At 45.6% G+C, this 17,236-nt stretch overlaps 1 protein-coding gene across 1 annotated transcript in view; it reads left to right on the forward strand.

Moving 5' to 3' along the window:
* Positions 1-17,236, forward strand: part of LOC135388388 (fatty-acid amide hydrolase 2-like) — a 45,508-nt gene that overhangs the window by 6,122 nt on the left and 22,150 nt on the right. Inside the window, exons 2-3 of the mRNA XM_064617942.1 lie at positions 11,174-11,387; positions 12,072-12,281. Of these exons, the coding sequence (XP_064474012.1) occupies positions 11,174-11,387; positions 12,072-12,281 (424 nt within the window). The remainder of the gene's footprint in view (positions 1-11,173; positions 11,388-12,071; positions 12,282-17,236) is intronic.

Below are 17,236 nucleotides of genomic sequence, written 5' to 3' on the forward strand. Positions count from 1 at the left end.
GGAGAGGTATCCCGAAAATAAATTTTATTGGTATGCACGTTGCTGACGGGAGAAGCACTATCTTCGGAAGGTCATGGAAGTCCGCGTCACGATTCACGGAAAAAGGGCATGGTGGGAGTGGTATGTTCTGTGGCTGGAACATTTAGCGGGACGGCGGAAAACACACAAACCTCAAGCGCCTTCAGAGGAGATCGACAGTTCAGACGATATGTTGGTTTCATGCATTCATACTGTTTGCAAGCTTTTTCTAGGGGTTATTTCAGCCGGTTAATAGCGTGTTTTCTGGACGTCTGAACTGTATTAACAGAACGCATAAAAGAAAAGTAAAGAAGGAGGTCCGTTTTGTAACCTTCTTCGAGACCTGTGAAGGGGGCGCTTTGTTACTATTTGCTTTCCACTATGATGACCTACACAGGGCCTGGAGCCCGGTCACTCACATGGAAAATATCTCTCTGTTCGGATCGGATCATTTCTTGAACACGATCAACATCAATAGTCTTTCCTTTGCAAACTTCACTTGTGACTCAGTTGCAGGATTGGATTCCCGCACACCCAAAAACCGCTCAGCCTTCCTCCTCTCCCTGACAAACGGGGGAAGCGTGTCCTTTCAAGTATCCCGCTTTCGGTGGTTCTGGGCGCTCGGATGAAAAGAGCATTTGGGGGATATGGGTCACTGCCACCCGCGTGCCCAGATCTACCGAGAGCCCAGAACCTCCGAACATTTTTTCGGATAAAATGAGCTTTTGGTTGATTTGGGACGTCGGTGGAAATGGGCATTTGGAGGATATGAGGCCTAACCGCTTACACTAGGTCTTCTATTTCTTTGGCCGTTTTATTTCGGTGTTCGGTTCGGTGTTCTGATCTTCGGCCTTTTGACTTTCGGCCTTCTCATTGCTCGGCTTTATTATTTTTCGGCCTTCTGGCTTTCGGCCTTTCGATAGGCTTCCCTTGTTACCATGTGTAAATAAATAAGTTGCTCCTTCCGTTTAATATCACTCTTTGATCTACTCATCACTGGCAACTTGACATCGCCTATTTTTCCGTCGTCGTCTTTTCTTAATCAAATTACTTAGAAAGTGGCAACACCTCCTTGAGACACAAGATTTATCTCCTTTTGAAGTACAGCACATTTTTGTTTGTTTCTTTCTTCGGTCCTTCTCGCGTACTCACATGCTTTTGCTGAATAGAACTGCAGAGTGAGCAAAGCTGCATAGGGTCGAGGGCCTGCCATCCACTGCTGACCTAGTCATGTTTGTTATGTGGAGCACGTTGCAAAAAGTGCAGCTGCCCATCTGAAACTCCAATCATTATCATCGTAATCTAAAATGGAGCGTCGTAGCACTGCCATGAAACCAGTCACGATTTCTGAACATCTTCTATGACACTTTCCGCAGTTAGCACACTTTTCTTCAGCGTCAAAGTCTCTCACAGGAGTCACTTTTCATTAACTGTGACTCCCATCTTACATTTTAATGTGTGAGGGCTCTCTTGCACCACACAGGTACGGTCTGCAAACTGCAACAGGACGATTTGGAGCTTGAAACAGTAGTGATTATGGCCATGGTATACCCTGTCTGTGAAATGATACCAATTGAATCATGTCAAACGTGATGTTTAGTGGAAGATGGCTTCCTTGGTTGTGCATTCTGCGTGACAAAGATGTAACACGATATGCTTTTGTAAAGAAGATAAGTGATGTTATGCTCTATGAATAAAAAAATATAAACTTTTCAAGTTCAACGTTTACTTCTCGCACATATGCGTCTCAAGATACAGTGAATGTGCAGGGAGGTCACAAAACAATACGTTTATTGCTTTGTGACCTTCTTCCAATGACAATATATATTTCGGAGGTGACAATGTACAGGTACACTATGTAAATTTATCACACCCAATTTTAGGGTGGAATGAGCAATGAATGGCAACTGCCCTGCTTTTATTTTCTCATACATGCTGAATTTAAAATTTTTGTTTTGCTGCGTATGTGTTCAGTATACTGCAGAGTGTTTAATGCAAACAACACTTTGTTAATTTCAAGTTTTTTGCTCCCATCTAAGTATTCGTATCCTGAAGGAACCGCCACTTCGACACCATAAAATATTCAGTACCACTGCAAATCTCCTGCATTGAAATCCTTCAAACTATCTCATATTCTTAAATACGTCAATATTTTTGCAACTAGTTGACATGCCGGAGGGCGCTCCTCCTGCAGCTAAGGCAACTACAGAGAGTTCCAAGGGGCCGAAGATAAACGTAGAGCGGCATGAATGTGATCAACAGTAGATGTAAACATCATCCGCAGCCAGAGAAATGCATTCTCAAGAAATAATTCTCTTCTTATAGCATATACAGGGTGTCCCAGAAAACTGGTCATTGAATTATAATAAAAAAAACTACGCCACCTAGAATCATGCGGTCAACGGCATTTGTTCTTATTAGGTTTGTGCCACCTCCTGATGTGAATGTCATATATCGTAAGTTTAATTATGTAAATATTTGCGAACTGAACTCGGAAATTTGCCAAGTGAAGGTCATTTTTTTACCCCACCAATACGAAGAGAGTGCCGAACTCACTCAAATTCATGATAACTGACAGTGATATTCACGAGCTATGCAATTGGAAAAAAATAGCCGAACATCATGCTTTTCGGAGCAGCGGACCATAACGCGCGATTACTTTTTGTGCGCAATCGCACTCAGTCCGGCGAAAGGGGGTTTCAAAGCCAGCCCACAGAGTGATAGTACAAAAAATAACAGTTCCTAAAATTGGGAGAGAGAAAGCATTATCCTAGCGAAAGTCGGACGCGATGCCTGTGTTATCTCTTTCTACGATGCCAGGATGGGCTGGGTTTCCAACCTCCTTTCGTCGGACTGACAAAGATTGAGCTGAAAAATTCGAGCGCTATCCTGTGGGAGCGCCGTTTTTTTCGATGGGATAGCTCCTGAATATCCCTGTCAATTATCATTAATTTGAGTAAATTATATAGACACGCTCTTCACATTGGTGGGGTAAAAAAGTGACCTTTACTTGGCAAATTCCGGACTTAAGCTCGCAAAAACTTACATAATTAAGCTTCCGTTACACGACATTGACGTCAGAAGTTGTCAAAAACCTAGTAAGAACAACTGCCGTTGACCGCATGATTCTAGGTTGTGTAGTTTTTTTTTTTAAATTCAATTACACGTTTTCCGGGACACTCTGTATGTACTGAAACAATGTTCACACTTTCCCGACAAGTTTTAATTACTGGGAGTGTATACTGTAGAGGTGAGATAGATCTACAACAGTTAATACAAGGTATTACATACTATGAATACCTTTAAAAATCTCATGTGACACATGTGCTTTTACTTTTTGAAGATACATTGGTAATCGATGTTTGTGGGCACTGCGCAGGTTCTGCACCCATTTCTTGAGTATGTTGAGGCAGCTGCGAAGGAACCTCTATTGATGATGATTCCAGTTTTTATGGTGCATCGACAACAATGGTCATAATACATCAGAACATCTGTTAGGATGCAGCTAGTTAAAAATAAATATGTTGTAAACGGAGTTTACAATCCCGATATCTTTTAAAAATTTAAAAGTTTAAAAACTCTTCTAAAAAATTGTAGCTTCATCACCAAGCAATAACGCCGGGTGAAGGGGCCTAAGTTGTATATACACTCGAAACTCTCTGAAGTGTTGTGAACATGTAAAGATAATTTTTCCCTCACAAACAAAACATGTAAAGAGAATGTGCAAAAATGAGAGAGGCTCACCACACTGCGTGCACTGAGGTGGTTCCTCCCCGTGAAGTAGGGACCGGTTGATGAGGAACATGATACTTATCTGTAAGCTCGATCGCATCACAGACGATTTTCTGGGTAGCCCTTATGACGAAACCTGTATTGAGAGAGCACTTTTACCTTAAACACTGCTACAAATAACACGACATGCTGCAAATTATTATTATCGCAACAAGCTGACGACATAGCTCAGACACAACGGCGGTATCCAAGTCACAGCACACCACCGTTACGTAGGATCCTTTGTCACAAATCAGACCTTTGTGCAAGGCACAAAGCAATACCAATACACGAAAAAGGTGACTCTCTTGGTCTCATTACGACGTAATACTGAACTTGTGCGCGAAGGTGATTTGAAGAAATGACTGTGCACTTTCTTCGGTAGAGAACACCGTTTACCGTGCTAGCAATGTATGCAGGAACGCTCGAGTGCTCGCACATATACTGATGACATTGCTACCAGTGTAGTGTAACACGTTCTCTCTAGCATATTATGCACTCAAACTGTATTTGCCGCCGGGTAAAATGCAAGTGTGTTCGATTGAACCTCGGAAGAACGGTCAAACAACTTTCATCCGGTGCTGGTTTTGGGCAAAAAAACACTTCATCATTGTAAAATAAATGCACAGAATGGACGCCTATATTTATTCCTTGACTCACCTGTAGAAATTTAGGCCCTGTATCCTTGCCGGTACTGTTGGTACGACCGTAATTGCAAGAAGTTGCCATGATGGCTGCGGCGAGTGTTTTGGGTACAGTAAGATGGCGGCAGGTTGCCGCACGCTCGCGCTCCCTATCCACGATCCAGCCTTTTACAATCGAGATCAGTGTTATTGACCGTGTTCGTTTTCGTTGCGATTCCGCCAGGCATATGAGGGAAGACAGCAAGTCGCGGCAGTCGGTACGGGCTCATGACTCTAGAGTAGGCGTCTGTGCCGAAGGAACTTTGACCGGCGGCGGTGTCAGCGGCGTGAGCCACCAGTGTTTACCCAGTGTTAGGAATTGTGCTTCAAGGCAAACTGTGACAAAGTAAACGACGACAAAGACGCATTACAAAGTGGATATGAACAACATCAAGTGTAATAAAAGTCACTATCGACAACAGTAAAAGGGTACGAACTATTGCTTATACTAAAACGATGATAGGTGAGGCAGGGAGGAGAGAAAAATGGTACATTGGTACCACAGCAGTACGAAGTATACGTAGGAGGAGAGATCAAAAAGGTATCTTACTGAATGCGGCTGATATCAACACGCCAGTCAGGACGAGCTATCCACGACAATCAACTCGCCTCGCATGCAAGGCGAATGACGCGGCCACTTGTATTACCTTGCACATTGTCGACAGCTGAGTGTGAGCATTGGACGCATGTTCCGGGTAACACTTGTGCCGTGTAATGGCTAATATCTGTCGTCTTCGGTATGAATCGCACGCACATTTCCTTCAGGCGGCACGTTGAACACCAGTGAAGTCTTCGTTGGTGACGTCCATATACCCACTGCGGCCAGCTGAGACAGAGAATGGTTACTCAAACCACGGTCGAAACGAGCCCCCGAAAGACAAAAACATCCTGCGCCATACACAAACGTTAGCGCTCGTGAAGTCCACGTTTAGAGGCAATTCTAGCAGAGCTACAAACTGGATACAGCTGATAACAGATTAGCGTCTCTCGAATACCTTCACTACTCAACTTCTCAAGCATCACCACATAACTTTCGTTGACGTTCTGTCACGACCGCCATGACACTTCCATTCGCACCTGCACCTTCCAAATGCTGGTTAGAAGCGTGGGGAAGTAACAGGTAGCCACTACAGAAGTAGTGCTGCTAGCATAGTTATCGCAATAAAATTTATTAAACGGAGGTGTCTTACCTGTCAAAGAATCCCAGAATCAGCAAAGCGAGGAAACGCTGGCGGCAAGGCATCGAAGAAGAGGTGTGACCAGTGCTGCGCCACCAGCATGTCTGGCCCCGTCGCATAGTTCACGTGACTCCGGTCCTCGACGCCAGTCAGGTGATCACTCCGGCAAACCACGGCAAACATTTAGACAACACGAAATAGACGTCACAACGTCAGATTCCTGGTCACGTGATAAACGTGTCTTCTACACGGTGTACGCGCCAAAAAAAAAAAAAAAAGCAAGACAATTTTTTATGGTATTTTCTTTTCTCCCGGGTCACGTGGGCATCTGTCGTCTAAAACTTCGGCCTTGAGCGTGAATCTAGAAGACACGGAATACTCAAAATTTGTATTATAATACTAATACATTTTATTCTCAAGTATTATAATACATAATACTATTACTTCCCTGTATTACTCAAGTAATACTAGTAATACTTTTGTGCCGTGGCAGACATTTATTAGAAAAGGAATCCCAGACACATTTCTGAAGCCACCCGTCCGGTCAACGCATGTTTATTTCAGTTGACTGCACTTAAGAAGAAACATCTTTTCAAATACTCTATCTTCTAACGATCGTTTGTTTGGTCTGAGTAGCAGATTCGCAAACGAAAACAATCGTTCAACCGGCACGGACGAACATAAATTAGTATTGAACTTTAAGAAAGCACTCTTAACTGATGGGTAGTCGTCCAACATGGACAAGTCTACGCGCTTGTGATCGAGGTACCTGAGGACTTCCAACTTCGCACGGCACAGTACACAGCTCTCAGGGCATTCTCTCGCGGGACGCAGGTGTGTGTGTCTATAATCCCCTTTTTTCTGCCTTATTTTCTGACGCACCGACCCTGGCTCCATTCTATGATATGACCCTCTAAGGGCTCCGGGTTGTTCACCCAGAGTGGAGAAGTTTCTCAGAAATTTGAGTCAGTCAGCTCCTGTAATCGTCCCTTTGTTGCACGTTGAAGTGTGATCCTCTGTTGGTAGAACTAGGTCGTGTTCGTAGGACTGGAATGGTACCGAAAGCATACACGTGTAAGACCCATCACCTCAGGCAGGACATGTCATAAGTATTACGAGTTTTGCAGTAATACAATGCAAGTAATACTCGAATTTTTTGTATTATAATACGTAATACAAATACATTTATCAGATGGGTATTATAATACGTAATACAAATACTCTAAAGTATTACAGTAACGGTATTATAATACAATGTATTTGTAATACTGCCCAGCCCTGGCACGATAGAAGACCTATTTCTAAGAATCAAAATTACACCGGACACTTTTGTGCTTCGGCGCTAAGCAGTCAACGATGCTTCAGCTCGTGCAACGGGGTTTTTAGTCCAAGATGCGCATGCCACGCCGTGGAGCAGTCCCGGTTAAAAACATAGTGCGCGTTACGAAGCGGACTGGCGTCGCTGTCCAAAGGACGTGAAGATATATGTTGTCAGTCGAACATTCGCGAAAACTGTTGTGGGCTACAATTCAGTGAACTGCTATTGAAAAATGCACCAATGCGCATTATGCCGCGCATATACGGAACACTACGATCGGACCCGTTCCAAATCCATATAGCCACGATAGGTATGCGCTCGCTTATCCTGTTGTCTCATTGGATGCCGCCAATCTTGGCCTCCTGGGTAAACCATTCGTTGCCGCCACAGACGGCTCTGCTTTCATTGAGTTTTTCTTCTGAACTGTAGCGCTGTGTGAACTAATTTTTTTTTAACTGTACTAATTGCAACACGGACTTTCATTTGAGACCAAGTTGTTTTGCAATGTAGTGCGCTTTTAACTTTAAATCAGTCGTATTGATCATCAGTCAATCAGTCAAATTGAATGTCATCCCCACTGAGTGGCATGCGTTACGTGTCACAGGGTGAATGGCACCACTAAATGGCAATACCGTAATTTCACGCGTATTAGCCGCGGCTTATGCGCGATTTTTTTTCTCACTGGCCCTCTGCAGCTTATCCACCGGTGCGGCTTATCTGATGACTATTTTCCCCCATACGCCGGATTTCACGAAAGGGCCGACAGTGTCTCTGGAACAGCGCCGCCCTTCCAATGCACAAACAATGTGTAACAGGGGCGCGTCAACATTCGAGTAGACTGACCGTCCTGGTGCCTTCCTCCAAGCAGCTTTAACGAAAGTGGTGACAGTGATTCATGTCTTCTGGAAGGCCACTGACCCGTCGATCCATGAAAGACACACGACAAGGGCAGTCCGATCTTGGTAGAATACTAGAACTAACCTCCTTTGTTGTACACCATGCTGACCCCGGAGTATGGACCACAGGGTTTATGGCCTCCTCTATGGTCTCCTTTGTGCCACAAATTAGTCAGGTCGTACTGGCCGCGGCCTATCCGCCAGAAAATTTCCAAAATGCTCCTAAAAACGGGTCCTGCGGCTTATCTGCGGGGCGGTTTACACGAGTGAAATTACGGTACATGCGAATGGCACTCACTTGTTACAGATTCTCAACCCTTTTGAGGTAGAAAGTGAGGGGTAGAAACACTTCTACCACAGTGGTAGAACAGTTCCACCCCTGAGTGTGAAGAGAATTCTACCCTGTTAGTGGCAAACTTCTGCCCCTACATGGTGAACTGTTATTCCTCTGGGGGGGGGGGGGTCTCTCTTTTCTCTCGATATGGAAGACACCTCTACCCCAAGGATGAGAACTATGTCCCCATCTTGACGCTAAATATTCTACCATTCCCGGAAGGCAGCTCTACCGCGAGTAGAACTATTGGTGCTGTGCCTACTGGTGGCATACCTCTACCCGTAATGACGGGGCATGTAGACCTTGTAGGGAAATATTTACTCCGCCTTTCATGAAGGACGTCTACCCTTTTGAGAAGAACTTGACGTACAGTATTTATATATATGAGATACATACATATATATGAGATTTACTATATGAGATAGAATATATAGACAACTGTTACTGGTCACAGCATTTTATTACCACGTCACAATTGGAATCGTGCACTTGCGCTTACCAATGGGAAAGGTACATCCATATTGAAGAAGCCTGAGCACGTAGACACCAAAGAAAACACGGCACAACACAGCCGACTCCATTGTTGCATCGATCAGACTGCACAGCACTTGCATGGACTGTCTTGCACATAAATTCCACATGAGTTCACCATAACAAGGGCATCGGGATAACTTCTGAGGGCTTGACGTTTCACACTACTGTGTCACTCTAAATACACACGGATCTTCGCTCGGTGTGTAATATCTGCCCGGAGGAACACGTGGCAGGACGGATGAATTAAACTGAAATGTAAATGGCATTAATAGAGCATTTAAAATAAGCGATAAATAATAACGACGGTACATGTTTCACGCCTCAGAAATATAATTACTTGTATGATTCCCTCAGAAATAAGCATACAAAAAGGCTATCCCGGCAGTGCACAAAAGCCAAGCAAAAATAAATAAATAAAAATAAATAAATAACACAGAGCACATCCAAAAAACCAAGACTCGAGCGATGAGTGCCTTCTCCCATCAAAACAGTGCTCAGCGTATGTTATGGCCCCGTTTCTTCATTTTCGAAGTGGATGCTGTAATCACATTCGGCGGGCGCTGATAAGGTGCCGTGCTAAAGTTGTCATGGTGACCTGCGTGTACTACACAAACGCATTTGGTGATATTGCAGTTTCATAAGATGCTGAAAAAGTGTCAGACGACATGCCGATCAACCCGAACACGCAAAACACAGCTGATCACTGCACATAAGACGGTCGGGAAGAAAATTCTCGAATATCAAAATTACTCACCTGGTTCTGTCCTAACTCCACCTTGCTTATGTTTATATCATTGCAGCTGAACCGATAACACCTTCCACCACGGAGATGCGAATACCCGACTCAGCATAGCCATTAGGCCGCAAACGTGCAAACCGACAGTCTGTCACTTTCAGCGTTCGTCTCTATACTGACCCCTTTTACACAACCAGCGATTCCGCGCAAGCGCAGACACTCTGTGTTTGGTCGCTCTGGCTAATCTCTTGAACAGTGACCTCGAAGCTGGACCAAACTCCTTTGTACACAGGATTAGTAAACCTCAACTATTGTCTCTTGAGTGACTCCAGTTACACTTCCATTAGTGACCCTGCTATGAAACACACAAAAAGAAAAAAGATTCACTTGAACCCTAGTAGTGATAAGATTGCCACAGTGGTTCTACGGTTAAGGGGAGAGAGCTGAGTAAAAGGGCAGAAACAGCACAGCTTCAACCTGCAGTTGGTAGAAGGAAAATAGGTCGGGGAGAACTGTTGCGCTTCTACCCGTTTTCAACCTTTTTTTCTTAGAGTGGCAGTGACCTTCGATCGCCTTTGGTCAGGTCACCGGCACGGCGTTCTTGTCACAGACTGCGGCGCGGATATGCTGCGGACGGCAGCACACCATCACGCTGCCGCGCACCGACGGCGTAGCACACCGTTATTCATATGGTTGCGAGGGTTGCGTGTTAACCTCGTCAACATCCTGCAGCGGGACTTTTTGGGACAGGTTGGACCTGTTTGCGTTGGGACAGGTCACCTTCGAGCGGCTGTGGTGTTCATATTCCTCCGTTCACGTCGTTGACGGATGTCATTGTGGCAGGCGCCTTTCCCTTGCTGCACATTTTGTGCCTCATAAGGTGTTTTGTTGGAAAATCAGCCAATGTTTTCTGACTCTGTTACTTTGCTACGTATTGTACATTGCTGTTGAGTTCTGTTCTTTTCTTTTTTTTTTCACATGCATGGGTGGATGTCTTGCTGCTGCACACAGTGTACCCTCCTGTTGTTGTTGTTTTTGTTGTAAATACTTGACTGAATGTCTTACTGCTGTATTTCGCTGGCGGATAGGTTGTATATCCTGAACTGTATACAGTCTGATTCATACTGGCTTGTGTTCTTCATAGTTGTTAGTTTTGCTGTAAATATTTGGCTGAACGTTTTGGAATTGTGCTTCGTCGGCGGAGAGGTTACGTGTCCTGAACTGTACTAGTCTTATTCGTACTGAACAGTTCATATCCATATTCATACTGGTTTTGAGTTTTCCGGCAGACTTTTCAGACAAATGGCCGCAGGTTTCCCATTGAAGTAGGCCCAGGAAGCATACTAACCCCTTGTCTCCTTCTCCTTCCTGGTGTCCGCTCGCCGTCTGTCCATGTTTGTATGCCGCTCATAATCACACGTCGCTTCAGGGCGCTTATAGATAACAAAAAGTCATACTGGTTTTGTGTTCTCGTTCCTACCCTTGTGTGCATGTTAATGTCACGCCATATTAAAATTTCCTCTAACACAGCTCATTAGCCACGTTGTGATGATGAATGGTAGCCACGATGGTGATCATGAGTGAATCCGCCGGCGTATAACCACAGGGAGGTCGGAGTAACCTTCAGTGTTTTTGAAGAACAGATCACTTGATGCCGCTAGCGAACGCGCCATGCACCCTGCTTAATGCGTTCACTTTAATGCAGGTGAAGAGCGTCGACGTGGTGAAGGCCTACATCAAGCGTATCAGGCAAGTACAACCAATGCTCAACACCATTGTGGACGAACGTTTCCAAGATGCCGTCGCCGAAGCTGAGGACATTGACAGGAAAATCAAGTCTGGCACGATGGATCCACAGTTCCTGTCCAAGCCATTTCTTGGTGTTCCCTTCACGGCGAAAAACAGCGTTGGAATAGAAGGTACAGATAAACCACTTGTAAAATGCACCGGACGTAATAGGTAGCGAATTCCACTGGTCGATCTCGAGCGAGCACCCGAATCGGCTACACAGAAGAAAAAAAATCCTTCACGGAGGAACTGAAGTCGGATCCACTAGCTAAAACAATCTCATTCTTGCCAAGACCCTGGCGGGAGTCGTACCTCCCAATACTCGCTGTTGCTATATGACTTGCGAGATATGGAAGAAACGACGGAACTTTGTTAAGATGCGTGCTCACTATGCGTGAGGACGCACCTTTAGAGTTCCGTACGAACACGAGCGGAGCAAGCAAGCGAGCTCCGTGCTGAAGCGATCCAGTCGGGATCGACCAGTGGGACACGCATCTCTGCTGGGGAGCAAAAAATGTCGATCTGGATCGACCAGTAGGTTTCTCCATTACTTTCATCTCGTCACTTGCTACGCCGTTACGAACTTTGTTTCATCTTTGCAACGAGTTCGTTTTCTTAAATAAAAAAAAAAAAAAAAAATGATCAAGAAACAGAAAACTGTAGTAGCTCTTACGAGCTGTCGCACTTCCGACGTTTCCTGGAAAGCTCTTGCCAATAAGCAGGCATTCCGCAGGAATTTTTCCGCCGTTCTAATAATGCACTGTCCACATGTGAGACTCATTACAGAGTAAAATTTTCCAATGTATACCAACCAGACTGCGTTCAAGACTGGGGCTCGTGGTATCTAAAGGACCGCAAGGCGAAGGAAGACGCAAAAGTGGTCGAGCTCCTCAGGGAGGCTGGTGCTATCCCAGTGGCGACGTCGAATGTTCCAGAAATGTGTATGTCTGCGGACTGCGACAACAGAGTGTATGGTCGCACAAATAATCCCTACGACACGAATAGGATTCCTGGAGGGAGTTCAGGTAAGACACAGCAGAAGCCGTTACTGCTACTTCTGCAAGATCATATTTCTTTTACGGGTTTGTTGTAGTTTCCATATTTCGTTATTATTGTTGCGGGCAATTCAAAGGTTGCATTTATTTATTGATCTATTTATGATACCCTCAGAGCTTCGAGCATTAGAGAGGGAAGGGGCAGTAACCGCAACTACAAACATAAGTGGATCCATAAAGAAGATACAAAACAAAAGTGAAAAGTTACGCGAAACAATCACTATGTGGCAATAAAATGAACACAAAGAGCATTCTTAAATAATGAAGGGTCAGCAATGAATGAAATATAGAGCCGGGAAGGTGGTTCCGCTCGAAGGTAGTTTTGGCCAGAAATGACTGAAAGTATGTGTTAGTGGTGCAAAAGGGAATGCCAACCTTCTCTAAACGGTCCTGCCGTGAAGATATATGTGATTGACGAGAAATTAAAGATTGTCGAAGGATATCGTTGTGATGTAAAAAAAATTGTGAAACAAACAAAGACGAGTAACACTGCGTCGGAGTGAAAGAGAGCTAGGTTAAGGCTAGCTTTCAATGGCTGTCCGGGCGTGATTACAAAGAATGAACCGTTACACCTTCCACTTGAGCAATGAGTGACGCCTCTCGCGTGTCCCACACGAAAGCGGCTTCGGAAGCACGGGGGTTCGGTACAGCATAAGTTTTAAGTTTAGTGGACCAAGGCTGTGGACCAATTACGGCAGATGTACCCTAGGGTGCCTGGGCGTTTTTGGTAATGTACTCGATGTGTTCTTTTAAGAGTTCGAAGATATATAAATGCCAATATATTTATATGTATAAACATGTTCCAATGAAATGTTCTTAATCATATACGTGGGACAAGTTTCTTTGTAGCAGCATATTATCATGTGCTTATGCTTTCCAATGTTTAGTTCCATGTGCCACGTGGAGCACCTGGTTAGTAGCGTATCGAGATCTGTCTGTAGTAAGTCCGAGTCAGAAGCGGTAGTTACTTAGCACAATCGTCCGCGTAGAGAACGAACAGAAGATAAGAGATTAGGAAGGTTGGGTATATAGATCAGCAAAAGTAAGGTGCCGAGAGCAGAGCCAGCGGTACACCAAATAACACAGAAGTTATGTTTGAATTCCCACTGTTCGTAACGACATACTGTATGCGATCAGATAAGAAGCGTGAATCTAGGCTGTTGGCGCCGAGACCCTCACTATAGGGACGCCAGTGTGCCGCCTCTTCGTGGGGATCTTCGTTTCGGTTTCGTTTCTGCTACTTAGCCTCTTAAAAACGGTCATATTGGAATGGAAATGCGATTTACTTGGAACACGTATGTCATTTTCGTGACGAATCGCCACGAAATATCAACACTGGACAGCCTTTTACACGTGCAATGCCCAGGGAGTTCCCTACACCCCCCCCCTGCATTTTTGCACCCCCCCCCGATACCCCCCCCAGCTCGACCACTAACACGTTCTGGTAGAGAGCCCGGCGTAGCGAATTACATCTGTACTGTCAAACTTTGGCTGTAGGACCACAGTCACGCAGATGATCGCACGATGCATTTGTCCAAAATCATTTGAAAGTGACTGTTCAATACATCTATTGCGCGCATATACGAGCAAAAATGCGTGCGGGCACGCAAACTCAATGTGGATAATCAAGAACCGGAAGATAATCGGAACCATTTGTGCCCAACTCAATCAAGCGAGGTGTTCTGCTTGCTTCGTCTAAGATTTTCACCGTTGGTCGGCGAATGCTGCGATGAAGGTATCAAATGCTTTCCCCTCTTTGGCAAGTGGCCGGCGCTCGCACGTGAGCGCACGCGTTTGGGGTACAAGGAGAGCGAAGGCTGTGCAAACGAAGCAACAAAAGAAAAATGCGTCTGGATTATTCGCACCCCCTCTTGAGAGCTCGCACCCCCCCCCCCCAGCAGTGAATTTCTGGGGAAATCACCGGCAATGCCTTGATATGCAATGCAATGTGCGAATACTGCCCGGGAATATCACCACAACAGGGTCCGTTCAGTGAACACCAGGGGGCGACTCCGAAACTTCTCGGCGCCAATAACGTTTTTGTCAACGTATTCGTTTCGATCTCAGAGACTTTACAGGGAGGGGGTATTGTTTAATCGAAAGAAAAGAGGAAATGTCAGCCGTGCTGATGCCGGCTTGCTATTCTACAAAAAAATGTACGAAAACCCTAAATAAACATTAAAAAGAAGAAAGAGAAAAACAGTCAGTGCAGCACAGGTACGACATGGCGCGAGAAAGCCCGCTCAGAGGGCGGACGCAAGGCCCGAGTCTTGCAGGAAGCGGAGCAGGGCTGTGGTGACGGCCCACTGGGTAGGCCGAGGGGCAGGACCAAGGAGGGTAGCCATGGGCATCGTGCTGCACCCAAGCAGCATTAGACGACGACGGAGGGTTTGCCGTTGGGGAAGGTGCTGCTGGTAGTGCAGAAGATAATGAGGAATATGGTAGACCTCGCCACAGCTGGAACACAACGGAGAGCTGCATTGGCCCATTTTGTATAGCAACAACGGAGTGTGGCAACGTGCAGACGGAGGCGATGCAGAAGTGACTCCTCGCGGCGACTGTAGTGACACGCAATGAAGTAGGCAACCGAGGGGTCGATGGACTGCATGTGACTGGAGGAGGATCTGTATTATAGTTATGCGGACAGGTTTGTTGCAGAAAATTAGAACCTGCTACTCTGGATTCATGCGTTGAATAATTGAGACTAGAGTGGAGTAAAAAGCGATAGCAATCGCTGAACTGCTAAGAAGATGCGGGGGTAATTTTATAGCGCGCGTAATGGTTTCCAGGAATGGATCAAATGTAGGAGCGTAACTGTTATGAGTTATGACGTAATGCTAGTGAGGATGTCGCGCTATTGGGTTTGGGGTGTAGGCATAAGATCCACTGACCCGAATTACGCAAAGTCGACAGCTGTGCCGTTGCCGGTGGCAGACACCTCAAGTGGATGATGCATAAGTAAGACTAGATTTCTTGCCGTATATTTCGAAAGCCATCGATTTTAATGATCTGGAGTATTCACATGAAACCTGTGGTGACGACGACAGGCACAACTGGATTTACTACAGCGCGTGGACAACGGCCACCAGCATGAATGTACATACCAGGGCGTCTAACCGCAAAAAATACGGGTTCGGTTCGTGTCGCGTTGCTTGGATTTCGTTCGGCTTCAGTTTCGGTTCGGCCACGCCGAAAATCAAACCGGTTCGCAAACAACTGTTCAACGCTTCAGTTTGCATCTCCCATAGAACTGCTTTTATAAGGGAATGCGTGGCTAATAGCTTACTGCTGTTGTCTTCATTGACGTTCTTAGTGGCCAGGTAACCCCTTTAGCGAGAGAAAGGAGAAATGGATGAACACTTGCAAATAGCGTCCACGTTGATGAAGCCGTGTAGTCCTGCTATTGTCGTCCCAAAATTTTCTTTTTTCACACGTACAGTGCCAGCAAGATATATCTACTTAAAGGACGCCAAATATGATAGACAGCATTTTACATAGACGACAGTACTTAGCCGGCACACTGCATTCGCAGTGTGAATTGACCTGAAACCGTACTTCGTCATGCACGGGCGCCGTCACGAGGAACAAGGGGGCCGTGCCCCGTTCCCCCCCCCCCCCGGCTTCCAGAAACGTAGAGTTTCTGAGCCAAGGCAATGTACTTGGAGGTGCAAAAATTCTGCTAGGGTACCAAACATTCTACCCTGCCCCCCCCCCCCCTGGAAAAGATCTTGTTAATCCACAATACACAGGCAATGTGTCACAACACAATTGCACTGCCAGTAAGCAGGACTACATTTATTTTTCAAACCACCACCAATCATACATGCATCGTTCTGCGTACGATCCTTCTCCACTTCTCGTGTTTCTGACTTGATTAATTTTTACTGCTCACATGTAAAGGGAAATGTTGGGCGCTTGCTTAATCACATATTCCCCTTATAGTATAGAGCTACACAACTGGTCTACTCCATTCCTGCTTCATTCGGTGGACAGTGGCAGGCCACTCACCTTTCAGAAAATACAGCAGTTCCTAGCAGAGGGCGGCGCCGTCGTTTGCTTGGAAACCCAGCGTTTGACAAGCGTCCGCGTGACGCTTCCGTTCTGACAGCAGACACAGCACCGAATGTCTGAGAGGCGCGAGCCGCTAGCTTCGGCACTCACAAGAACAACTGAGCTTCAACGTGTTAAGAAGGACGCTGAAAGCATACTTACTATACGTCCTTGTTTCACGGATAGGTGAAAATTAGCAAATCGATTATATGGAGACTAGTGTGTCCCAGCTCGGTGACTGAGAGTCACTTGAACTCTTCTACTGGCTTCTCTTATGTCCGAACCGTTTTCTCATGGTAGGGGACCGAGAGACACGGAACAAGAAGCACGGACGACAGTTTGTCGTCCGTCCTTCTTGTCTATACCAGCTTACCTGCACCATCTCCCTTCTTTCTTTAGCGAACCGTTTTGTTTCAAACTGGTTACCGCTATTTCCGGTTCTGCACCGTTTCGGGTTCAACAGTGTCATGAAAATTTCGGTTCGGGTTCGATTCCGGCAAAAATAACGGTTCGGGTACGGTTTTAGGTTCGGGTCCGTGTTCCGTTGACACCCTGCGTAATACAACGTAGCATTTCGATGCCCGCAGCTAGTGATAACCTCACCTAGCAAACATGCTCGGTGCTATGCTTCGCTTTACTAGGCACTGGTCGTGCCACAGTCCCATGATCTGAAGGGGAGGAGGAGCCAGGTTGAATATCCTACCATAAACCCATAAAGCTTCTGCCTGCGCACATGGTTCTCACGGCGCCATCTGCCGTCTGAGCGGAGTTTTCGGCGCAGACCTAAAGATGTAAAATTTCCGGAATTAATTTTGAATCGCTCGAAAAAAAAAAGTGTCTTTTGGATTTTTTTCCTGAAAAATTGAAAGAAATGG

Source organism: Ornithodoros turicata, chromosome 3 (assembly GCF_037126465.1).
Source record: "Ornithodoros turicata isolate Travis chromosome 3, ASM3712646v1, whole genome shotgun sequence".
Taxonomy (NCBI): domain Eukaryota; kingdom Metazoa; phylum Arthropoda; class Arachnida; order Ixodida; family Argasidae; genus Ornithodoros; species Ornithodoros turicata.